Consider the following 26,027-nt stretch of genomic DNA (forward strand, 5'->3'; position numbering starts at 1 on the left):
CTGCTATCATGCTGTCATGGAAGCTAACCTCTAGAGTGTCTTTTGTTGTGTCTTTCAGCTGGGGCACCCAAGGGGACTTCACCACTACACACCCTCTGCCTGCTGTCAAGGTGAAACTGTTTACAGAGAGCACAGGGGTGCTGGCACTGGAGGACAAAGAACTGGGCAGGGTAACACTTCTGTTTGTTTTATTCTTTACGAACACAGAAATGATCTGATCTCAACACCGCCATGAGAATACTGCAGTCAGGATTCATTTGTCACACCAAACTTGTACTTTGCACAAATTGCAGCCTCTTTGGATAATAAAACAAACATAGAAATACATGCTGGGTTAATCTCACAAACATTGTTACGCCTCTGCATGGGCGACAGCTGTGGCTGGAGGAATCATGTACTTGGGTTGTCTGTCCGTCTGCCTGTCTGTCTGTCCATCTGTCTGTCTGTCCCGTTCTCGTGAACACGATATCTCATGCCTTGAGGGAATTGCTTAAAATTTGGCACAAACGTCCTCTTGGACTCCAGGGTGAAGAATTGTCTAATACAATAAAATGATGAAGTGATGACACTTAATATCCAGAAGGTCAAAGGCCAGCTTCACTGTGACATAATGTTCTGCAAAAACGCTTTTCTGCCCGTTATTCAACACCATAAGTTAGGAACAGAACAGTATATCTCTGCTGTGCTGCCGGGATGAAGATGTTAGTGAAGCATCCAGGTTTTAGAATTTTTTGCTTTTGCAACGTCCGTATTTGACTCGTTGTCTACTGTCATGGCTACAGCTTTGTGTACTTACACACTAATAGACGTACAGCAAAACAATAACATCAAAGCTTGACAAAGAAAGTCAAACTGATTTTATTTATATATCCCTGTATCACAAAGTTTGCCTAATTGGGCTCCGCAGTCTGTACAGCAAAAGACATCCTCTATCCATAGACTTGGATATGGAACAATTCATTCCTCACTACATGTAGGTATTATATAAGTCTGGACAGACATGCATGTAAACTGCAACCTGACTGGTTGGCGGAGGCATCAAATAGGAGAAGACTGACAAAAACTTTTTTTTTTTTTAATTTTTTAGAACAGATTTCCTACATTGAGCATTGTTTAAATCTCAAGCTTCCCTGAGAGAAAAGAAACATTCATCAACTCTCCACCCTGCACTTTCCTGAGGGGTAAATGTGTAAGGTTACTGTGATTGATGGTTAAGGAAGGTGATGTTGCTGGTTTGCGTTCGGGCAGCGGCGCCTCAGACGTCCCTGTAGTGACAGTGACCTTGGCTGTGACAAGGCTCTTTGATCTCCCACTGCAGCAGCGCTGGCAGGAAGGCAGGCTTCCTCAAAGCTCTTTAACTCAGCAAAGAGAGATTAGGCCTCCTCTTCAGGGAGGCAGAGCAAAGCACTGTTCTGTTTCTCACTTCCAAAAAATGGGAAAACACTCACACAAACACAAATAATCACCAGCTGCTTGCAAACACATCAATTGATGTTGCTGAATGTTGCACAGGATGAGAGCAAAGATTCACCTCCTGGATATAAAGGCTGATAATTATGGCATCTTACTTCTTGCTGTGTTTTTCATTTGAGTGCAGGTCGTCCTCCACCCGACTCCTAACAGCCCCAAGCAGTCAGAACTCCATAAGATGACTGTGACCAAGGCGTGCCCCGACCAAGATCTGAGAATCAAACTGGCCATACGAATGGACAAACCACAGAACATGAAACACTGCGGGTAAGAGGGATTCTGCCAAGTAAGCCATGTAGTGACGTTCCTGTGTGCCTTTCATTTTCCATGTCTTTCTTATAGAACTCCAGCCCTCTCAGCTCCTTGGCCTCATTTCTAGTCACGTACCATGGAAAAATACTGTGAAGTGCACTACTCCCCCTGGTGGATGCCAGCGTGTAGTTTAGATTTTTTTTTTTTAATTAAAAGGTGGCAAAAAACTCAACATATTGCAGACAACATTAATCATAAATCATTTATATAAGCATTATGATATTTGTGTAAAGAATCTGGCTCTTATTTCTATCGCAAACCACATTTTTTATATGAAGAATAATGAACTGTTTCTGTGGACCAGCTATATGCACCCGTCAGTTTGGTTTTCGTTGTGACATGTGGACTGGGTTTTGTCTCCTTGTGTGTGGACAATGTTTTGACAGGTATCTGTGGGCTTTTGGGAAGAATGTCTGGAAGCGCTGGAAGAAGCGTTTCTTTGTCCTTGTGCAGGTGGGTCATCGCACAAATAAAACAGCTTTCAACTGAATTGAAGCAGCAAATGAGCTCCTTAGATGATGTTGTTTCTGTTGAGGTTTGTAGTCTATTTATTTTAAGTTTGTCTTTTGTTTTGACCTACCCGGTCACAATGTGGCTACGACATCCCCAGGATAAACATGATATTTGCATTTACTGCATGCACTGGTATTGTTTCACTGATATGCAGAGAAATGTATTGGATTATGTCGCCTCTTTATTTTGTTTTTTAAAATAAGTGACTATTACAATAATTCATTAAATTGCTTCAGTCAAAGTCAGTAAAAATTTCAACAATTTGGCGTTTTCTGTGGTTTAAGTGATGTCTAATCCTTTGTGTTGTAGGTGAGTCAGTATACGTTCGCCATGTGCAGCTACAGAGAGAAAAAATCAGAACCACAGGAGCTTCTCCAGCTGGACGGGTATACTGTGGACTACAGTGACCCCCAGCCAGGTGAGACAGCACACCTATACGTGGTTTTACTACAGGTACATGCATACACACGCACAGACACTGTAATACACTAAACACTTCTTCTTTAACTTCCCGTTGTCTCAGGCTTGGATGGTGGCAGGGCTTTCTTCAATGCAGTGAAAGAAGGCGACACTGTGATCTTTGCCAGTGATGATGAGCAGGACCGCATCCTGTGGGTCCAGGCCATGTATCGTGCGACTGGCCAGTCCCATAAGCCTGTCCCACCCACTCAGGTCCAGAAACTTAACTCCAAAGGGGGTGCCTCGGCGCAAATGGATGCTCCCATTTCTCAGTTCTGTAAGTAGCCCGAAACACAACACGGTCACTTAAGCAGAAAAGCAGTTTTTCATCCACAAAGCAGTGAAAGCTCTAACCCATAAATGTCTCACGCCATGCGCTCCACACTGCAGTCACAAAACGTGCTGTTAGAACTAACACACAAGCACGCACACACATGCCTTGATCTCTCACAGATCCCACCAGCATCTGATGGACTTCCACTCATTGTCACCACTCCCACAGTGTTTAAAGGTGCAACTCCATGCTATTCCATCAGTCTGTTCACAAGGAACAACCAACCCGAAAAAAGACTTTATCATGCAGCAATAGGATATGGCGTGCAAACTTTGTATAAAAACTAAATAGGTCACCACACATAAGATTTAAACATTCAAGCCTGCTGGGGTTGAATTCAGACTGACAGTGCCAGGGTGTGCTGCTCTTGTCCTAACCATAGGCCTGTTTTAATCCAGTTGTAGCTCTAGAAGGCAGCTGTGAAGGCAGCCATGGTTCTGAGACAGTTTCTCAGAATGGTTCCCTTTGTCACTGAATGGCGGCCAAAGTTTTAACCAATCTGTCAATGTACTTGCACCTCTAAGCAGCCCACAGGTCAGGTAGCAAAGTGAAGGTAAGACTGTCTACAGTAGTGTGGCATCTGTACCAACTTCTGTTGTAACCGTCTCTTGTGTCCCCCCCTCATTAAAGAAGGGAAAAATATATATCTTATCACCGTATCACCGTAAATTCTGCCAGCAACATTTTTTTTTTCACACAATCTGTATATACTCGACCTGTGCTGTCAGTCATTTTTATTATTTTAGAGAAATGAGCATTTCTTTGCCCATAACAACACTAACATAGACCTTTCTGACCTAATGAACCAAATGTCACATACTTTTTTACCAATCCACAATAATAGATCCTGCTATTCAGAAAAAAACATGAATTTTTGTGTGCATCTTTTGACTCCATAATTTAAGAATGATTTCTTTTCCAATGCTAATGAACAAGATCTTCATTTTTTCTGAAATTATATAGACAAAATAATTGGCATCATTTACTAATTCTAAAATGGACACCCAGGATTATGTTAAGAATAATAATGATCATGATAATGATAATAGGGATAGTACAAAAATAGCAACTTTAAAAAGCCCCAAGTTTATTTCACTCTGTGTTAATCATATCATTGGAGTAAAACTATAAGGTCATGAATTGGATCAGTTACTCAGAATCCTACCACATAAATTCTATGTTGTTTCTCCATTGATTTCTTTGTCCAGTATGTGATCGTTCTTGTGGTTAGTTGACTCCTCTGATGCCAGCTGTTGCCATTCAAAGCCTCCTCACAGTGGCACAGACCTCCTACCCCCTCCCTGAAACATTGTGGCACACCACGCGTACATGTTTCACCCCCTGGTGGTCTTGAATGGCATGGGACCATAACATACACAGCCCTCCTGACTCTGCTGCAGTGGACTGATCGAAAAAAACAAACAAGAGTCCTATGAAGGTTCTGAGCGACCTGCGCAAATTTTAACTTGTTCTGTCTTTCCAAGTGGTTCAGTGCACATCACCGAAGTGAAAATGTGGTCAGGCTTATTGTGTTCGACTCGTTTGACTGTTCAGAAAATAAAACCAATATCACAGTGTTCAAAATTTTCAAAACAATTTCGTAAAGGAGTACTCCAGCGATCTAATGTTGTACTTCCGTAATCTTGAGGGACTTGAGGGAAGGATATCCTGACTTTATTCCAAGTAAAGGCCCGGACCTAAAAACCCTCGATCCCATAATGCATCTCAGTATAGTCTTCTCATTACACCCTCTGCGCCTGGTAAACACCTTTATATTTAAAACTGCCCACCTACTGTTAGTAATACATTTGTGATATTCAAGCCCAACCCATGGCATCATTATGACATCATCAGGGATTTTATCAACTGCACAGGAGTAGCATTAGAGGGGCAGGTGGGAAATAAAATACTCCCTGTGCTCTATGTTAATTTAACTCCCTGTTCTCGATGGCTTGTATGGTCTGCAATTTATTTATTTATCATAGGGTCTATTTTGGGGCAGCATGGTGTTGCGGTGGTTAGCACTGTTGCCTCGCAGCGAGAAGGTTCTAGGTTCGAATCAGGTTTATAGCAGGTTTGCAGCTTGACCCTCAAACCTTTCTGTGTGGAGTTTGCATGTTCTACTCGTGCTTGCGTGGGTTACGTTAATTGGTGACTATATGTGTGGGTGTGAGTGTGTTGGCCCTGTGACCCCTGTTGGCTGGTGACCAGTCCAGGGTGTACCCCAATGTCAGCTGGGATTGGCTCCAGGCCCCCCCCCATGACCCTTAAGGATAAGCAGACAATGGATGAATGGATGGATGAGTGGGTCTATGGATGGATCTATTTTAGCTTCTATTGCAAAATGTAATTTACTCTGTTCGCTTCTGGACCTGCATCGTTCCTTCATATTTTTAACATATTTGAATGATATAAACTTACTGAACTGAACAGAGATATGGATATTCTGCAGGATTAAGCCAAAGGAGATGTTTAAAAACCTCCCCAAGGAGGAGGGGGGAGATATGAGGGAAAGCTGTTAAGACAAATATTCTGCATGTGGTGAATTTGAGTCAAAACTTTTACTCACATCTCAGTCAAGTGTTAACACACTTGACATGAAAGAGACATTGAACATGAAAGACTATCGATGTCATTCGGTTTCACTTACATTCACCTAGAATATCATTATCTTCAGTGCCCATCATGACGAAATGTCTATTAAACCGAGAAAAAAAGATACTTCCGAATATGCCTGAGAGTCATAAAATTTTTAAGATTTCTTCAGTGTCAAAGTAATCCTGTGATAGTTGTCTGTACATCCATCGGCACATAACGAACAGGGCTGCTAATAGCTAATAGCGAGTACAGACCTGGTGCTGACATTATAACAGCTCATTTGATGATTCCCAAATAGGCCTGTATGTTGTTATTAGCACGTTTTCGTCAGATTAGCAAAAGCATTTATTGATTTATTACATTTTCACACTAAAATCAAATTTCAGACTGAGAGAAGTGAAAGAATAAAGTCAACAGACAAAAAGCTCTTCACACTCTAGTCCAGTGAGTTCACTGAACAATAGATTCACGCTGGGATTAAAATCACTGACCTGACCCAACACAGGTAATCTTACCACCTCCCCAAGACAAATAAATCCAGTCCGAATGGGGACTGAGGCTTGACAAACATGCCCCAGAGCCATAAAAGACATGAGTAGTTGACTGATTTTTTTTTTTTGTCTAAAATCAGTGGAGTACTCCTTTAAAGCATGTTAGATTTACTGCTAAAATTGTGATGTGCTATTTCTACTGCTAAAAACCTTTCTCCATTTTACCAATAATGCGTCACCACTTGATTTCTTTCAACCTTTCCAGGACCTTCATAGTCTCTTCCCTTTAAGAAAGACACGGCATCTTTTACACATAAAACTGACTCGCGGCTCACCTCATCGGGTAGTTGTATGTGTTTGCCAATGTCCCTTTTAAAAGTAAGCCTTTTGTTTGATCTGCAGTTACACAGAGTGACAGTACTTAACGTGCAGCTCTTGACTCCTTAAGTACTTGTCCAGAATCCAGAATAAATAAACTGCAGTGGAGTGATGAGGATCGTAAATTCTCTCTTCCTCCCTCTGTCTGTCTCTCTCTCTCTCTCTCTCTCTCTCTCTCTGTCTGTCTCTCTCTCTCTCTCTCTCTGTCTCCCTCTGTCTCTCTCTCTAATATGCCTTAACATCTGTTGTCAAGTTCACATATCCTCACATGTACTCACACACCACCGCCCACAAACTCTCATGTTGGTATAGGTTGTTGTTTTTGAGTTGTGTTTTCTTCTTCATGCTTTGCCTGTACCCTTCTTGAGCAATGCAGCTGCTAGGTCAGGGTCTCTCGTGATTGCTCTCCTCCAGCCTTGTTGCTAGTCTTTATGTTATTCTGGTTTGTCCCTTCTTACCCTGCTGTCTTCTAGCTGGACTCAAGGGTAAGTGCTTCCCTGTAGCCGGCACAGCTCAGATAATCCCCGCTGATTATCTGACAAATGCAACGTTCTTTCTCTCTTCTTTCCCTCTTCTCCTTTTTCACGTCTCGCCTCATGTCTTAGATATTAGTTGATAAATTTTTGTTTTTGACGACCTCAACTTGAGGATCTAAGTATAAGCATCCATTCGTGCCAGTATAGGATGCATGTATTTTATTCTAAGAATTTATTATTTGACTCAGTAATGATTAAAGTGGATATTATAGCTGTTACTGCATAATTGCCTTCTCTCCTTATTCATATTGGTGACTGGATCCCTCAGAGTAAAGCACAATATGATGATAAAATGTGACATAATATTAGGAAAGCGCAGTGCAAATTTCTGAGAAAGATTTAATGTGTACATTTATTCATTCAAATTTCAAGAGCTAAAAGACAAACGGATGATTATTTTATGGCAGTTAGATAAAACCTAGAAAATATCAGATGTTTTTATATAGATTTATTCAAGGAGACGTGCAGATAAAGTGTGAATGATGATGGCGGTCTGTGATGGAGTTATTTTTCAAAATATATTTCATGCATGGGTGAAATTTGTTTTGACACTTCCTAAGTATTGATCATGCTTTACTTCAGAGGGCTCAAATGCTTTTAGTTCTTTTTCTTTGAACTTTTCTCGATGAGAGTTGGCAAATATGTATGCGGAGTATTCTGAATGCCAAAGACAAGGAGTAGCTAATGCCTCCCCTTCTTACGATAAAATACTCCGGACCCCCCCTCCCTCCTCCTACAGTAGATGGGCCTGTAGATAGAAGCTAGACTGGTGTTACACCTCCAGAAAGGAGAGATCTCATTTTGATTTCTTTTGACTGCCCTTTGTTTGCCTGAATAGGAGAACACCTGTGTCATGTGTCCATACTTTTGAACAAATACAGGAGTTTTCATTCATTTCCCCCATCTCCCAGAGAATGATACAGTTTTGCCTCTGTCGGCTTCATGCTATTTACCCATGTACTTGCACCAAATTGTATTGCTACCCTAGTAGATTTCTCCGGTAGTGGTATGCCTGTTAGTGTGCTCTGTAGAGATCATGAATACACTGCAACATATTCAAGTATTGTCAACTTGCAAATGCGTAGAGAAAAAAAAAAGGAATGCCAAAAAAAGATAAAAATGCAAATTTGAAAATGGGTCTGCAGATGTGCATGACATTTAATAGCTCAATGAAAAGTCACACTGTTCTCCAGCATGTGATAATGTATATATGTATGCAAAAGTACTCGCCTATTCACTTTGGGAATTGGGTAATTTTATTTATGGTTGACGTTATTATCATTGTAAGTTGTGATAATGTTACTGTAGCATTGAGTGTATTCTGAACGTAAACTCCATTTCCTCATTTAATCCAGCCGAAGGAGATGTAGCCCACTCACTATGTGTCATAGCCCAACCCCAGGCACCTTCTCTTCACTCTTTGGATGTTTTCTCACTATCTTGACTCTGATCCACAACATCACGTCCTTTTGACCTTGATCCTGACTCAATCTTACTCTTGTGCTCATCAGTTTCGTCCAGCACTTGTCTGTCCACCGTCTTATCGTCCCATTAAAAGGTTTTCTTACCAACCTCCCACCCAAATCCTCTTTCATCCTGCCACTCTCTTCTCATGCAGCACTGGGCTCACCTCTATTACCATTTACTGTCTTCTCTCAGTGTTTCTAGAGCTCTCATGTTAACTGTCCTTCTCTCCATTATGATTTACTGTACCTGTTTTGTCCCTCTTCCTCGACCAATATCTTACTTAGATCGTCCACATTTTACTTGTTGTCTCACACGTTTTCATTCTCAGATTGGAGCAAGAAAAAAAAAAAAGCTAATTATACTCAAGTGTAAACCTCACTAGGTTCCTTTTTTTTTTTTTTAAACCAAATCTCAGTGAATGTTTAGCACCCGTATTACACCCTTTCCCCTTCCCTCTCAGCGAGCTGAAGGTTGACAGATGTCAGTTGTGCTCTATTCCGTACCCCGGCCCCGCCCAGCCAAGATCAGGCCTCCACTTCCCACCCCCACCCCCAAATCATCATCACTCATGTCAGTTTCCCATGGACATGACACCTGTCACTCACACTGAGGACATGACTCCATCTCTTATCTATTTTCAATCAACCTTGTTCCCATCATCTCATTCCTGACAGCTGTATTATTTATCCAGGACAAGAATTTGTGGTCATTCTAGTTAGCAAATGTTCTCTGTTGTAGTTTAGAGAAGTAAAAAGCTGATTATTCCACCAGTGTTTTTTCGTCACACATATTTTCATTATAGTTTCATTATGATTTTTTTTTAACACAAGTTGATGTTACTAATGTTCTCTCTTCATTGAATTTCACAGAGCAGGTTTAGTTTTTTTTAAAAGTCTGAAAGTCCTCTTGATACAGAGAAGGTTAATGGCAAAAGTTATGAAGCAAGACAAACAATAACAGTGTGAAAGAGATGACTTACTAGGATCAATAACTGGAGAAAAAAATGCAAATCATCAATTGATTACTTTTTTTTACAACATCATGTTTTTCTTGAATCAGCACTTTATACTGTATCTCTACAATGTGTTCAGATGAATTATTCTTTTGCCATTTTTTATTAGCACACGTACCAATATTTACCAGAACCTTGAGTGACATTCAACTATCGCGAATGGCAGAATCTATTGAATACATTAAGAAGACTGCGACTAATTCTATCTAACCCCCACTTTGTCAAACATGTTTTGGATATTTAAAGAATGTTTCCCCCTGAAAAAAAAAAACATCAGGGAATGTGACATACCAAGATGCATGCATGCACATACAATAGAAGATCGACAGAATCTCATCCACCAATACATAAAATCTCTTTACGCTGTCTGACACAATGCAAGTTGACAATGTAAGCTGTAAGTGTTTATAATTTGCCCTTAGAAGTAGCAAAAACAAATCCCTAGTGTTTCTGTGTTGTGACGAAGACTTGCTGTTTGCCTGCGCCTCACTGATGTCTTCTCCTCTGAACCGTGTTCTTTCCCCTGTGCCGTTGGCTGGATAGACGCTGACAGAGCTCAGAAACATGGCATGGATGAGTTTATCTCCGCTAACCCCTGTAGCTTTGACCACGCCTCGCTTTTTGAGATGGTGCAGCGACTCACGTTGGACCACAGGCTCAATGACACCTTCTGCTGCTTGGTAAGCGACTCTCCTCCCATTATTGTATCCCAACATAATACATTTATTGCAGCGGGCTGTTTTTTTCAGCTGATATGCAGTAATGCCGTCCCTGTGTGTGTTCGTGTTGTGCAGGGATGGTTTAGCCCAGGCCAGGTGTTTGTCTTGGATGAATACTGTGCCAGGAATGGAGTTCGAGGTTGTCACAGGCATCTGTGTTACCTGCGTGACCTACTGGAAAGAGCGGAAAGTGGGGCTATTATTGATCCCACTCTTCTTCACTACAGCTTCGCTTTTTGTGCCTCCCATGTCCATGGGAACAGGTGTGCCCTAATCTCTTCTTTTAAAATGTTTGTGCTTTGTAAGTGACACTGCTGAACAGGACATGAAAGCACATTAAGATCCCAACTCCTTTGAAACAAATATGAATTGTATTCCTTTAGAAAAACCTCCTATACACTGAGACACTAAAGCTTCACACACTGAACAAGAACAGAAAAGAAAAGAACAGCCTCATCAGAAGCATCCAAGTTATTTTTTGTCTTCCATCTATATAATTTTTCCATGTTTGTGTTTATTTTTGTGTTGTGTTTGATTTTTACAGTTTCTATGTTAATCAATTGCATATTTCTACACATTTCTTTGTTTTCTACCATTTTTCTTTTGTTTTCTTTTCTCTCTGTCCTTTGTTGCCATAGTCTCTTACTGTCCATATTATTCATCCTCCCATGCGTCCGTTAAAGTCAGAGAGGGCAACAATTACTGGGGGCCGCTGGGCTATGAGGCCCTAATGTCCCCAAAGAGCCCCCAAAGCCCAGATCCTCGCACTGCATCTAAACGAACACGCATGTTCAAGTTTAGAAAGAGAAAGGATTCCAAAATGCCGCTCTGTCAAGGGCAAAAAAGGTGAGACATTGCCGTTTATTTGTATGTGTAACACAAAGGGAACTCGAGAGACAAAACAATTTGTAATCAGTTCCTCGGGAGCTTGAAGCTCTCAGCAAGTGTGCTTTTGTCATCTTTGCGCCTGTCGGACTCAGATGAGAGGTTGCATGATTTGAACCTCTGCAGGGTTTCTGCTGGGTTTAAGTTTGTGGGTTTGATCCTCATAGACCAGACGGGCTGAGCACGGTGAAAGTGGATGAGAAGGACCGCTTTGAAGACATCAAGGAGCGATTGCGTGTGATATTGGAAAACCATATTGTAAATTTCAGGTGACTGCTAACTCAACAGCACATGACCTCAAGTTACAAAATATTATGCCTGTCAGCATTTTTCCTCTGTTACTACATTTAATGTCCGTGTCTTTCGTTGTAGATATTGTTTCCCCTTCGGTCGTCCAGAAGGAGCACTGAAGGCCACTTTATCTTTGCTGGAGAGGGTTTGTAAAGTTTAAAAAAGCATTTTCTAACCCACGGAACGCCAAATGTGATGTAATAAAAACAGGTTACGTTACCTCTCTCTAATATGACCTGCAGGTCCTGATGAAGGACATTGTGACACCAGTTCCACAAGAAGAAGTTAAAGGAGTGATCCGCAAGTGTTTGGAGCAGGCCGCTCAACTGAACTACCAGCGGATTACAGAATATGCTAAAATTGAAGGTAACCAGAAACGCAAAACCAAACATAACATAGTGGTAGCTGGTGTGAATGTGTAAAAGAATACGATGATGCAAACATCCACTAAACAGTCATACTGGTCGTTAAAGTGTCAGGGTACGCAATGCACTTATTTTGTGTGTTTTCAGATTGAAACAGTCAGTCAGTGGTTGCCTGTGTGGATTAAAGTAGGAAGCCGCTGTTTTTTTTTTCTACCAGACTTTCTCTTCTTACTCCAGAGTGGGGCTGTACTTGTCACTGCTATCTATTTATGTATTTACACCTGGCAACTTCACTTGGTATATGGTATATTTGTCTCCATATCCCAAATGAGTTGTGGCATCCCAAATTATTTGTGACAGTTTGTCGGTCACTTACTGTCTCTCAGTCCAATAACTCTCTCCTTTGTTTCAGGCCTGCTTTAGCTCTGTGCTGTTCTGTAGGTCAAGTTGGCTTTTGTGTAGAGGTGTGTGAGTAAAAATGCATTCAAATCTAAAGCCCTGAAATCTGTTGATGTGCTGATTTCTCATTGTGCCTTGAAGCTGCGTAGTTTCCCGGCCTCTGACATTTGATGATTGGACTGTGAGTTCAGCTTAACTGAATGACCTCTCTGACTCCCAGCTCCAAGTCGATGCACACTCCCCCTCTCCCACTATCTTACTGTAGCTCTTACGTCTCTGATTCCTCCAGCTGACTCTGCCCATTCCCCCTTTATACCCCTGCCTTGAAATACCAGCAGCTCTCCTGTCACCTCTGTCTTATGCTCCTCGCTGAAGACCACTATCTTCCACTGCCTGTCCGCTGTCTGCTCTGCTTTTTTTCTCCTCTCCCCAGTTGTGGGCTTTGCCACAGTTATCACTGTATTTGACCTACTGACTATGTGATAAGTGGCTTTAAACCAAATGAATGCTGGGATTGAACACCTACAAACCAGCATCAGCCACCTGCATGTGCTTCGAGACATAACAACATGGCCTTTCTTTATTGGCATGGATTACATATCAAAAAATTACATCAATGACAAGACATTTTTTTAATGTCTTATTCTCTTTCTACCCATTAAATGCACTGACATTGCATATTTACATAGAAAACTCTGATGTTGTTTATGCCTTGAAAGAAATCCCTCAGGGTGCTAAAGATACTAAGGATTCAAACCTTACTATCTTGCCATGCTATGTGAATTTACTTCCCACTGTCCTTGTGAGGCGCCTGGTTCAAGAGTAACCAAACATTTGGCTTTGCAACTGGGCCTCCTGCCCAACAGAATGCCGTTTTCACCTGGACAGCCCTCTTCCCATCAGCCTCTGATCTCTAGCCTTCCCACCTCTGACCCCAGCCTCTTGCATGCCCCGATCCTGTTTTATAGGGAAAAAGAGGGAAATGTTTGAGCACCCTGTCTTCTGCTTGGCGTCTCAAGTGATGGATTTAACCATCCGTGAGTACCTTCATCATCCTCTCCCCAGTCTCTCTCCCTCTGCTCCTTGTTCTCTCACCTCATCGCCCTCCTGCCTCCTCTCTTTCCTCAGAGTCGTTGCCGCTGCCATGCTTGTTTATATCTGTGCCTTTTGTCTGTGAGAGTGAGTGGGGAGCGCACCAGTCGAGAGATCTGGGCAGTACCACGCTGTGATTCAGTCGGGGTCCTTTTTAGTACCATCTGTTTGTGATGGACATGAATGAGCAGTCTGGTTTGTAAGCTTCTTTCTTTTGGTTGTATGCCCATTCCTTTGACTTGAATGCATTTTTACATTGCTTACATTGTTATTTCCTCCAGTCATTTGGTCTGATCATGTGTCAGTGGTGTGCTGTGCCAAACAGGTAGGCTGTTTTATCACCGTGACACACACACACAGATAGTGAAGGAGCATCTGTCGACAGAGCTATTGTATGGGGAGGACAGGACAGGACAGGGTAGGATAGGGTGTATGGATTTAACAGATCTTGTTTGTGTATTAAATTGAGTCAAATCAACTCAAGTCACTCAGTGTGTCCTGTCTGTGATCCCGGCAGCTGTTTGTGCGTCTTACCTGTTTATGATAGTCTAAGCTTTGTCTGTTTGTTAACAAACATCTTATCACTATTTTAATTTCTGATTTTTCACAGGCTAATATTTCAGTGTTTCTGTTTTTTATTGTATGTTTGTGACGTTTGTCTGTTGCCTAGAAACCTCACTCCCTGGAGCTGAGATCCCAGCAGATTCTTTGAAAGGGTCACATGCAGATGAATAACAACTCTGAGCTTTCCCCCCCTGTAACGTGACAATAATCCCAGAACCGTGCTAATTCTAAACATCTCCTCTTTATCTCTTCTCTCCCTTTTTCTCGCTGAAGTTGAGAAAGGTCAAAAGGATCAAAAGGATCCAGGTGAACTCATGTTTAGCTTGTGGTTTTTTAGCCACAGTGCACACAAACATGCACATACACACAGACCTACCCCCTCACCCCTTCACACACGTATGCATGCATGCACAGAACCTATCTACAGCACGTCTTCCATGCAGTACATCATACACACTTGTAATATACACACTCAATCAAGTTCTCAAATGTCTTGGCATGTTGCAAGCATCTCTTTTTATAAAGTAAATACTTGGAGATTGTATTACTTTATATCATTCCAGGTGTGGTTCAAGTTTATTTTGTTCTGAAAGTTTTCTTTACATGTAGTTCAGCTTCTGTTCACAGAACATTTATATGGTTATGTGGTTGTGTGTGCCTGAAAAATATATTAAAGCAACATTCCTGTATAGAAACATTGTAGAGTAATACAATCTCTTACTAACAGAAGACATCACATATTTGCTAACATGTTTAAGTAAAAAAGGAAAAAGAGGGACAAGAGCAGCGTTTTACACACATATTAGCATACATTTCAACTAAAAATCCTAGTTTTGATAGGTTTGTGTATGTACATGGGTTTAATGTCATATATTACCTTATAAGATCATACATTTAGGTCAAGTTTGTCAGTCATTTTAGATACTTAGATGGTCAGTCTAACCATATTCCAAAAAAGCAAACAAACAGACTAAATTATGTATCCTTGTTTTGTGGTCTGTAGTCATGCAGATACTGGTTTTATTGCACACCTCAACTTAGCTTTATTGTCCCCAAGGAGATGAAACATAGAGCAGACAAAGAGGTAAGCGTTAAATACATAAAACATAACAAAATGTATAAAAACCCACCACACAAGCCCATGTAAAACAAGTTACATCTGCTGCCAGTAAAACATTAACTCTGAAGTACATCCTCCATCCAGCCAACTATCTAGTGTTGCTGGTTTCCAGTATCAGCGGCTGAGAATTTCGTCACCACTCAAAATACTGCAGGCATATTTTGCACGGCTAAATTACACTAGCGACATTAAAATCTGTTTTCTGCCTTGTGTAATTTTGGTGAATTGGCCCTTTAATATTCCACAGTAGTCAGACACATTGGATATAGGTGTTCTGTGTTTGAACAATGCAATCATTTTAAATGCCATGACAGGTAATTTACATACTGTACAGCTTCTGATTGTAATACATTAATGGTGCTTATGAAGCCACAAAGGCCCACTAAGCTTCTCTTCCTGACCAAACCACGATACACAAATTTTTTCAGATCTGCTCCCAGTGCTCTCCCTCACGGGGCATTATAACCACAGAATATATAGTTACTGTAATACAAATCCATGTGATCCATCCATTAGTGTCGATTAAATGTCCCTAAAGACGATGACTCGAGTATAATCTCGGCTCTTAAGATATCTGTGATTTCCCCTGACGATAAACTGTACACGAAGATAAAACGCTTCACCAGAATTAGGTTTTCTTTAAACTACTTTACAACGAGGACCCCAAAATAGAGACACGTTTCCATTTGGCTTGAGTAAAAATAACTTTGGAATATTTGAGAAAATGCTACCAGTTAGTAAAATAATAGTAAAAGCAACAAAAGTCCCCTGCAGTCTGAAGACCACTACTGTTTTATGTAGAGTTACGTATATGTGTGCTTTTGATTTCAGATTTGTGTAGCCATTCAGTTCCATGTTCAAATGATACTCATAGCACTCCACATAGTCGTACTGTTTGGATAATCCCATTTCATGACATGTAACTGTCTTCTCAGATCATCCTGTCAGCAAAGGTACAAGCAAGTGATTTGGAGCTTTTGCAAATTATAGACAAACGTTGACAAGTGAAACAGGACCAATTCAGTTTTTAGTGAGTAAAAGTCGATGGCACTGTAAAAATATTCATTAAAAAGCGCCTGAAGCCGTTCGTTCAAATGATTGGGAACTCGTCTCCTAATGATAATAGCTGATTTAAAAGGAATAGCAGTCTTAAAGCATCTAATGAGCCTTACACGTGATGCATTTTGCTTCATTTCGAATCAGTGTCTTTTCCCACAAAATCCATTACCTGCAAATTTTGTGTAATATTGTCCAGAGATTAGATAAAAACATGAAACTCAACATAATTTGGAAATACATGATAAAATGTCTGTGAAACTGTCTGTAAAAGTCTTTGGGCTACTTGAAAAATTGGCTCTAAATGTCACTTGAATATGCTTTTATCATTTTTTTTTCTTTAAATCCTGCACAGTTACTTACTTTATTGCTTTTTACCAGCTCCAATTGAGCTTCACTCAATTAGAGGAAGCGAGAAGTAAAAAGCTTGATTCTAGTCAGTAATACAGTATCAGATCTGTATCTGAAAATGACTTGTACAGATAATTTGATGGAAAACTTTAAACAGAACTAATGAATTATTTTTACAGTGTGTGCTCATTCTCTATTATACCATGTGACAGCTCCTTATACAGATGGCTTATTCAGTACCACTTCACAATATGCATGTTTCTGATGCCACATTGCACCTCCATCTCAACGCCACTATTCTTGTGCCTGATAAGTCCTATAATCCTACAAACATCAGTTCTGTTGCTTTATGCCATGCAACCCAAAATGCATTATATATAAATGGGAACACGCTTTACTTGTTATGAGGGTATGGTAGGTAAATGCCACAGTGTAATCACTGTGTTTATACTTTTATTAAACAGTCAAAAATATAGACAGGAAAAATCTTCTGAATAGTCATAAAAATCCCCCTGGAATCCTTCTCTGTGCTTGACTAACCACTCATCCCTCACCCTCATCCTTTTGTCTCAGAGAACGTAGGCCGCTTAGTCACGCCTGCCAAAAAGCTGGAGGAAACAATTCGCCTGGCGGAGTTAGTCATAGAGGTCCTCCAGCAGAACCAGGAACACCACGCGGAGGTGAGTGAGAACCCTCTCCACCTCTCCTCCTCAAAACACTTTCCCTCTATGCTCTCACTCTTATCTCACTCCGCCCCACAACAGGAAGTTAGTGTTATTATCAGTCTTCTATAAATAAAGCTGCTTTCATCTATGGGTAACTAAAAAAAAAAAAAACCTTTTCAAAGATGAATTTAATTTAGGAAAGCTCTAATTTGTGTTCGACAGACCGTGGCTGCGTGGAATCAGAGCGCTATGTTTGAGCAGAGACTGTAAATTAGACAGAAAATGATATAACATGTTCAGTACTTTCCTCTGGTCATAGTTCATAGCTCAGTGTTGCAATGTTACATAAGCTGTTAAAAGCGTGGAAAAATGGTAATATTTTATTCAAAGCAGGTCGGTCAGAATAAACAGAAGACAGGAAGGTAATGGAATGTAAGCCAGTGTTTCAGGTTAAAACGTGTTACTAACACCATCTGCGTGCTCTTAATATTGTAAAGTTTTACTTTTGGCACAATTAGAAGTGAAAAATAGCCAGTGGTGGAAGACGTACTCAGACCTTTTACTTGAGTAAAAGTACCAATACAACAATGCACGCAAAGTCTTGCATTCAAAATTGTATTTCAACGGAAGTATAGAACTATTGGCTGAATGTATTTGAAGTATCAAAAATAAAAGTGCTTGTTGCACAGAAAATGTCCTTTAAGTGATATGTCATTAAATATTGTATTACTGCATTGCTGATATTAATGTATAAATGAGAAAGACTTTAATGCAACACGACTAATCGGGTAGTAAAGAAGAAAAAAGACCAATCTAATTTTTGTTACACAAATGTATAATCTTTTTTTTTTTTTTCTATTTATGATCTTTTCTTTTATGTGAAATATTGGATAACTTTCCCTTTTCACTTCCTCAAACAGTTGTTGAAAGGACACCACCCGAGAAGTTTCACATCTAAAACATGTTTTTTTATTAGGGTTTATAACACAAAAAGATTGGAGAGTATTGGTTTAGTCTATAACAAAGCATTGTAAGTTATTTTGCATGTAAAATCTTGATCTGAAAGTAACACTAAACTACAGCTGTTAATAATGATAAATGAAGTGGAAGTGGACTAAAAAGCACAATATATATAGTATAAAGTAGCATAAAATGGAAGTCAAGTACCTAAAAGATTTGACTAAATATACTTTGTTTCTTCCCACCACTGATAGTTAATATAATATGATATAATATAATAGCCTCCTTATTGCACCTTGTTTGCTGCTGTAAACATTGAGCTGATAGGAAAGCATGATGAGCATGTGCAGTTTTGTAGATCTGAAGGTGATCCAATGTGATCTTAGAATATAACAGATAAAGCAGATTTATTGTATCTCTCTGAATATGCTTGACAGGCGGCAGTCACAAGTTCTGGAGATCAATCGGTACAGTATTTTTATTTCTTTTTCCTCTTCAGTCCCCATCACGACCCCCCTGTATGGCATGTGCGCCATTATGGCAAGAGGCACCTTTCTAGGCAGAGAATGAACTCATGGATACTGTAGCAATGGGTGGGTTTGTAGGCATACAAGAGAGAGCAAACTTTAAAAATTAAAAGGCACTGTAGCTTGCACAACATAATTGTGATCATAAAGCATGTTCATCAAGAGGTTTCCTTTCTCTCCAAGCATGCTAAACCAGTAAATTTCCCAAAGTATGCTCCATGTGAACCTTTGAAGTTTGATCCACCATAAACATTTGTTTCCCCTCCATCCAACGATTAATTTCACAGTTCGCACTTGTTCAAGCATTACTTCCCCAGCTTCTCCTCTTCCATCCCTCTCTGCTGTCTATTGCTAGTTTAAAAACCCTTTAAGATAAATGGCTCAAAAGTACATGATTGTCCTGTACATCTTCCTGTGTTCTCACTGTCATATGATTGGTGACTGTCCTGGCAGGGAAAAGAGGTATGTAGTACAGTTGAATGAGAAACTCCAACAATGCTCTGTGCATGTCCAGTACGTGACACCACGTCTCCTTCCCCCCTCGGCATCAGTTCACTCCCTCAGGATTGGTCCCTTGACATGGCTGCATTGATACAGCACTATAGTCTGTCTGGCTGAACACTGGGTCTGTCCCTCGAGCTCTTAGAGTCCTGTATGTACCCCCTAACCCTTATCAAAGGTTGGAGGCCACCCTGCTTGCTGACCTTTGGGCCTTTTCCCCTCCCTCACCTGTTGGAAGCTTTTACAATCCTCCCCTCTTACCTCCCCCAACTCACAATAAGAGCATCTCTCCTTGAATGTGATGGAGAAGAGATTTGTTTGCTGCCTGTTTCTCTAACAGTAGAACTGTCAAGTTTTTTTTATTTAAAAAAAAAATTTGGACTGGGCAGGTAAGTAGACAGGTAAGTAAGGTTCTGACTGCCATCGCGGTGGTTAAATCAAACGGGAAAGTAACAGAAAAATTTGTGAAATAAAGCATGCAGCATAATTTCAAAAGATCAGGCTGCATTTATTGAACTTGGCAACATATTAGTCTGAATGACAAGCAAATAAGCCAAGCCAAGACTGCCAGCCAAGCAACTACTGTACTTCTGCTGTCAAAGGGCAATGAAGTCCTGACTGTGCTAGAAAACTGTCAGCTGAATCTCAGAGACTTACTTAACTAATTGGATCAGACGCACTCCAACGCTAGAGATGCTGTGTGCTGCAGTCGTTGGCGTGCCTAGTCGAAGATGTGCATGAGTCACATTCACATCTAGTGGGCTATGGGTTTGTCAGGGATGTGAATGGTGGACCCCCCTCATCTCTTAGCTTGAGAGAGATGCATGCAGGGAGCTCCACATCTGCATGAGAAAAGCACCTTTCCCTTAAATCTATAGATGCTGCAGTGAATAGAACAAAGCACAAACATGCAACCCCACTGTGTGATTCTATGGTTACTAATAAACTTGATTAACAGTTAATCCCACCTTTAAATCCTTATCAATAAGAACTGTGGCTTCAGTCTCAGAGTATGCGATGGTAAACACACACACACATACCACACACAATACACCAACAATCCAGACAGGTATGACGTTGTGTCCTTTCTGTGAAAACTACGTTTGAAAGGAAATCCCCAGCAACTTCACATTTAGTCCACGTTCAGCATGAGACTCCGTATTGAGTAGCGCGGTATTCATCAATATGAATGAATAACTCCTAAAACTAAACAACAGAAAACATTTAGTGCATACTTAAACGAACAGTTTGACATTTTGGGAATTGCACCCCAAAGAGCTCTCGCTGAGAGTTAGATGAGAAGATCGATACCACTTTCATATCTGTCAGTTAATTATGAAGCTATTGCCAGCAGCTGCCTACCAACAGTTCTTAGGCTCTTTAATTAAAACATTTTATCTTGTATTTTTAAGGTTACATGCAGTTATGTGTTATGTGTTATTTCTTGGCCAGGCACATTGACTTCCTGGCAACCATGAGGACTCTAAGAAGTCTCTGAGAAACAGTTAGAGCACATACGTCCTCATGAAACCCCAGTATGCTTTATACTGTGGTATAAATGCGGATTAAACAAACCACACAGAATGTGCTGGTTGCGCTTTAGAAGTGCTGGTAGGTGGATTTTTTTTTTTTACCTTTGGACGGAGCCAGTCCAGCTGTTTCCCCATTTCCAGTCTAAGCTAAGCTAACTAGCTACTGGTTTTCCTTCATATTTAACATGCAGACATGAAAGAGGTGCTAATTTTCTTATCTAACTCTCAGCGAGAAAGCAAATAAGCACATTTCCCAAAGTGTTGAACTATTCCTTTGCCATACTTTAACATACTTTGCATAGATCATACACAGATGCAGTGGTATTTCCTTTGAGGACCGGATGAGCTCCAGTTGTGTATTATTCTCTCCTTGTCATCCCATCTTTTAACTGAGCCCCTGTTCACCTGTTTCCTATCCCTCCTGCTATGTCTCTAGGCGTTTGCATGGTGGACAGACCTCATGGTGGAGCACGCAGAAAACTTCCTGGCCCTCTATGCCATCGACATGGATGCCGCTCTGGAGATCCAGTCCCCCGAGAGCTGGGACAGCTTCCCCCTCTTCCAGCTGCTCAATGACTTCCTCCGGACAGACTGTAAGCTCCTGCACTTGCTGCACATTTATTTTGTAACAACTTCACGTATTTCTATGCTTAAAAGACAAAGACACTCATATCTTCTTCTTTTTGCGCAGATCATCTGTGCAATGGAAAGTTCCACAAACACCTTCAGGATCTGTATGCTCCTCTGGTGGTTAGATATGTGGATCTGATGGAGTCCTCCATTGCACAGTCAATTCACAAGGGGTTTGACCGAGAGTCCTGGGAGCCTGTAAAGTAAGGAGCCTCCGTCTTTATAGCTAGGCTGTAGGATGGTTGGAGATGCAAGGCTTTTATATTCAGATGACAGACTGACTGCGAGGAGGCTGAGAAATCTGGAGAGCAGCTGTAATGTTCACCCAGGCTTCCTGTAGGTTCACTTGTAAAGTATGAGCCAAGAGTGGGCTGAATAACCTATTTTTTCTGTGAAAGAAATAGGTTATTTATTCTGAAAATAGGCTTTGACTAATGTATGTGTCTTACTAATTTCTCTGCGACACATTGGGGTCAGGGCAACACCTAATATTTCTGTTGTTTTGTTTTGTGAACTAACCTTCATAATGTGTGCTTCGACATGTTGCCAGAAACAAAAGGCCTCCAGTCTGTTATGTTGCTGTTATGATTTCTTTGTTGTGGCTTTTACACTTTTACGTTTGCATTTTTTATTGCAAAGATTATATTTAAGATTTATGAGGGTAAAATGATTTTTCTTGGTCTTTATTCTTCTCAGTATTATGTTGCTTGTCCCTCTCAGTATATGTGTGCATACATGTAGTCCAGCCCTCTTTACTCTGTAGGTCTTCATATGATGTGTGTCTTTGACAATTTCTTCATATAATGTGTGTCTTTGACAATTACTGTCTTTGTTTATGTGTGTTACTGTATGTTCCTGTCCTCACCTAATTTCAGATTTTACATTTACTTTTATAATGAGTGTTACATGGCTTTCTGCAACTCCCACACCACTGTTATGGATTCTTTTTTTCTTTTTGTCTGTCTTTTCTGCAGGAGTTTAACAAGTAATCTGCCCAATGTGAATCTACCAAATGTGAACCTCCAAATTCCCAAAGTACCAAATCTGCCAGTGCCAGTAGCAGGACTATCAGTTAACCTTCCACAAATGCCTAGCTTTTCTACCCCGTCATGGATGGCTGCTATATATGACTCCGAGTGTGTATTCAACTAGTTTGCTTTAGAAATATTAAGCAAGCAGAGACTGCCTTGGTATGAAGATGCCCCCAACCACATATCATTCAAAAATTCAAGACTTTTTACATACATCAGCACTTCTTCTACTGTACATATCTAACTGGAGATGAAATGTTACACAAATATTATAATTAATTAATTAATTAATTAAATAATAGCACAATTCTCCATTTCAGTATATTTTCTCTTGAGTGAAAACTCCATGTTCATGTCCATGTTCATGCCAAGAGCACTCTGAGAGGTGTTAGAGTAGATGGGGTTCTGCTTTTCAAAATGAGAGGTTGAAACGCTCTCATTTGTCTCAACATGCATGCTGTTGAGCTGAGGTGTGGAGATACAGGCCAAAATGAAAACATATACATATATTGATATAATGTGTTGCTCTGAAGCTATCTGGGGATTCACTGTGCAGAAAAATACACAGTATATCCCCATTTGAAAACATTTGCAAGTCAAGATATCTGTTCTGCAAAAGATGTATCTCCCCAGAGTTGCTGTCCACAGACATTTGCATTAGTGATTTTTAGCGTACTGTAGATCATTCATGGCCTTAGGTTCATCTCTGACCTTGACCACCTGCTAGTAGTCTGATTGGGAGGGAAGACAATGGGTTGGATAGGGGATGATAACATGGAGAGGCTGGCCTCTCCCTCACCGTTTTATCACCCCCACTCCCGACATCTTTCCTGCAACACTTTCCCAATGAGCTCTACTCAGGATGCCACAAAAGGTCTGCATGGTTTGTTTGGTAATTCTTCCAGGGGCCCCACCAGCCTGGGGACATGGATGTTGAGAGAGGGCCTGTGATGGAGGGAAATCAATTTGGAGATTTGTTTTGTGGAAACTCGGACCACGAATGCCATTTTTACATGCCCTCCCTCACTTCTCCATTCCCTACTCCTCTGTCTTGACACAGTGTGATTAGCTGCTGTATCTGCAGTGACTTTACCTGCATGTGGCCACTTCACATCCCAGTCAATAATCATACTGGACAGCATGGTTATTGATTTGTTACAGTAAACCCTTGCCCGCTCCTTTTCACCCATACACTGACTGTCCAAAAACACCTGAACAAACAGGAATTAAGACAGATGTTTGGACGTACCAGTCAGTATATGGTCGGAGTAGAATTTGACTGTGTTTCGGGTGTGGAGGTACAGCATCCTCCTCTGCACCTGCCACAACACCTCCCTCCCCCTCCCTCTCTCCAGCAGGGTGACCTTTGTCTTCTGACCTGTGTGTGTGTGTGTGTGTGTGTGTTTGGCTCGATGGCAGTAACGGCTCCGGGACGTCGGAGGACCTCTTCTGGAAGCTGGATGCCCTCCAGACTTTCATCAGGGACCTGCACTGGCCCGAAGAGGAGTTTGCAAAACACCTTGAGAGTCGCATCAAGCTCATGTCGAGCAACATGATCGAGAACTGCGTCAAGCGGTGTGTTTGTGCCTGAGGAGAAAACAGTCTGACAGAAAAAGAAACACACAGAGGCAACAAATGTTGAGAATGAATGCTGTACTGAATATTTTAAATTGTAGTGTGTATAAATATTTCACTTGCATTGCAGCACTAGGATGGCATTCGAGTCCAAGCTGACAAAAAGCAGCAAGTCCACAGATTTCCGCATTTCTCCAACATTATGCACCATGTTCAACGTGATGGTGGATGCCAAGGACCAGTCAGCTAAATTGTGCGCAATGGAGATGGGCCAAGAGGTAAAAACCTCACCTGGGACAGTGACTGCATGTTAAAAATGACAATTTCGTAGTTATATATTTGTAAAATGAAATAAATGTTACGTTTTTTTAAAAACTTTTTTTCTTTTTTTTTTTTCAGAAACAGTTCCACTCCCAGATAGACGAGCTGATTGAGGAAAGTGTGAAAGACATGATCCAGCTTCTGGTTGCAAAGGTGAGACTGCATACCAGATACTGTGACATTAAATGTAAACCTTATATACTGATCACAATACAGAAAAATACAACTTCTAATGCTAGCGGCATGTCTGTGGGTTTGGCTCAGACTGAAATATTGTTGGAAGCTATTATCAGGTCAAACCTTGTGACGCTGCTGGATTTGCACGATCATGAATATTATGCAAGAATGCATCTTGCCAGGCTCCAAGTTTGTTGTGTTTTGTGTCAGCGTAAGCTACAAGTGGGGTTTAGGTGTGACAGCAGCGAGAGGCAACTGTTCATTCAGAAACAATGGCGGGTCCTTAAGAGGTTAACACAGATGCTGCTAAAGCACCAGTCAGATCTGAACTGGAGTGTTTCCTCATTGAAATAAGAGCAAAGAACGGCATTTCTCATTATATGATTCGTTGATCTGATTGAACGTATCCTGTGTTAGACAGTGATGGACAGATGGTTCATCCAATCACCTGCCAAGTATTTTATGAACGTGTCTGCTCCTGTTTTTCCTCTACAAATGAGTTCCCAGATGGGTCTGTATATCAAACCATCTGGCGCATCATATCATCATATCAGATCAAAGTTTCAGCTTATTCTGTGAAATATATCAACATCTACTGGACAGATTGGTACTGAATTTTGTCTAGATGTTTATGGTTTCCAGAATTTGGTCCTCCGATTTTTCTTCTTTGTTTTATGACCAAATGCCTACAAAACTACTGACGTTCCCATCAGCCACAGACACACTTTCTGATTTGTGCTAATCAACAAGTGCTAAACTAAAGGTGGTGAACTCTGTATGAACATTAGACCTGCTTAACACCAGCATATTAGCATATTGACGCAGGCAGAGCTACTAAAGAGTCATGCTAAATTTTTGATGAATCTTTTGATGTTCTTTCCCTTTGTTTTTCAGTTTGTTGCCATTCTGGAGGGTGTGCTAGCAAAGATTTCCAGATATGATGAAGGCACTCTCTTCTCCTCATTCCTCTCGTTCACGGTGAGATGAAACTTCTCTTTACTCACTCCCTCATTCTCCTGAACGGGCTGATTCTTTAGAATTGCCCAGTAATATTTGGGCTGGTTATCAAACCAGAGTATTGTAGCACTTAAAGCTGGTATCAAATGCTTTCTCACATTTATACTGTTCTGTTTTGAATCATTGAAAAACATATCCAGCTCTAATGATAATCTTTGACAATGCTGTTCTGATTTCAGGTGAAAGCTGCCTCTAAATATGTGGATGTACCTGTAAGTGCAGTGACACGCTAGCTGTCTGTGTGCCTATGAGCTTGTGTGTGCTCAACAGATACAGTTGAACAAAATACTTTTCTGCTTCTTGTGATTACAATAATTTGCCAGTTTTTGCTCATCCCTCTCCTGAGCCCTGACCCTGGCCTGTTTCTGTTTTACAGAAACCTGGAATGGACGTGGCTGATGGCTATGTGACCTTTGTTCGCCACTCTCAGGATATGCTTCGTGATAAGGTCAATGAGGAGGTGTATATAGAAAGGTTATTTGATGTAAGTAAGATGCCGTCTCCTCCTCACAAGAAGGGAGGGGCCTTCCAAAATGTGGCAAAACAACAGGGCAGAGAGGGATAAGTCCCATTTTGAGACCAGGAAATGTATTTCAACCTGGCAGAAGAGGCCTTTCTGATCCTCTACCACTATTGATGTTTCTCTTTCTTTCTGTCTCTCTTCTCTCTGAATCTTAGC

At 40.9% G+C, this 26,027-nt stretch overlaps 1 protein-coding gene across 1 annotated transcript in view; it reads left to right on the top strand.

Moving 5' to 3' along the window:
- The window catches only part of cadpsb (Ca2+-dependent activator protein for secretion b), a 65,864-nt gene that overhangs the window by 35,204 nt on the left and 4,633 nt on the right, over window positions 1–26,027 (top strand). Inside the window, exons 7-31 of the mRNA XM_070841661.1 lie at window positions 59–170; window positions 1,598–1,737; window positions 2,169–2,235; window positions 2,605–2,713; window positions 2,819–3,031; window positions 7,029–7,040; window positions 10,114–10,250; window positions 10,365–10,552; window positions 11,342–11,443; window positions 11,547–11,610; window positions 11,708–11,831; window positions 13,198–13,266; window positions 14,159–14,191; window positions 16,986–17,092; window positions 18,475–18,504; window positions 19,018–19,026; window positions 21,034–21,190; window positions 21,289–21,430; window positions 22,202–22,363; window positions 23,678–23,833; window positions 23,964–24,111; window positions 24,233–24,307; window positions 25,226–25,309; window positions 25,528–25,560; window positions 25,725–25,832. Coding sequence (XP_070697762.1) covers window positions 59–170; window positions 1,598–1,737; window positions 2,169–2,235; window positions 2,605–2,713; window positions 2,819–3,031; window positions 7,029–7,040; window positions 10,114–10,250; window positions 10,365–10,552; window positions 11,342–11,443; window positions 11,547–11,610; window positions 11,708–11,831; window positions 13,198–13,266; window positions 14,159–14,191; window positions 16,986–17,092; window positions 18,475–18,504; window positions 19,018–19,026; window positions 21,034–21,190; window positions 21,289–21,430; window positions 22,202–22,363; window positions 23,678–23,833; window positions 23,964–24,111; window positions 24,233–24,307; window positions 25,226–25,309; window positions 25,528–25,560; window positions 25,725–25,832 — 2,581 coding nt within the window. The remainder of the gene's footprint in view (window positions 1–58; window positions 171–1,597; window positions 1,738–2,168; window positions 2,236–2,604; window positions 2,714–2,818; window positions 3,032–7,028; window positions 7,041–10,113; window positions 10,251–10,364; window positions 10,553–11,341; window positions 11,444–11,546; window positions 11,611–11,707; window positions 11,832–13,197; window positions 13,267–14,158; window positions 14,192–16,985; window positions 17,093–18,474; window positions 18,505–19,017; window positions 19,027–21,033; window positions 21,191–21,288; window positions 21,431–22,201; window positions 22,364–23,677; window positions 23,834–23,963; window positions 24,112–24,232; window positions 24,308–25,225; window positions 25,310–25,527; window positions 25,561–25,724; window positions 25,833–26,027) is intronic.

The sequence above is a fragment of the Pempheris klunzingeri genome, chromosome 2 (assembly GCF_042242105.1).
Source record: "Pempheris klunzingeri isolate RE-2024b chromosome 2, fPemKlu1.hap1, whole genome shotgun sequence".
Lineage (NCBI taxonomy): Eukaryota > Metazoa > Chordata > Actinopteri > Acropomatiformes > Pempheridae > Pempheris > Pempheris klunzingeri.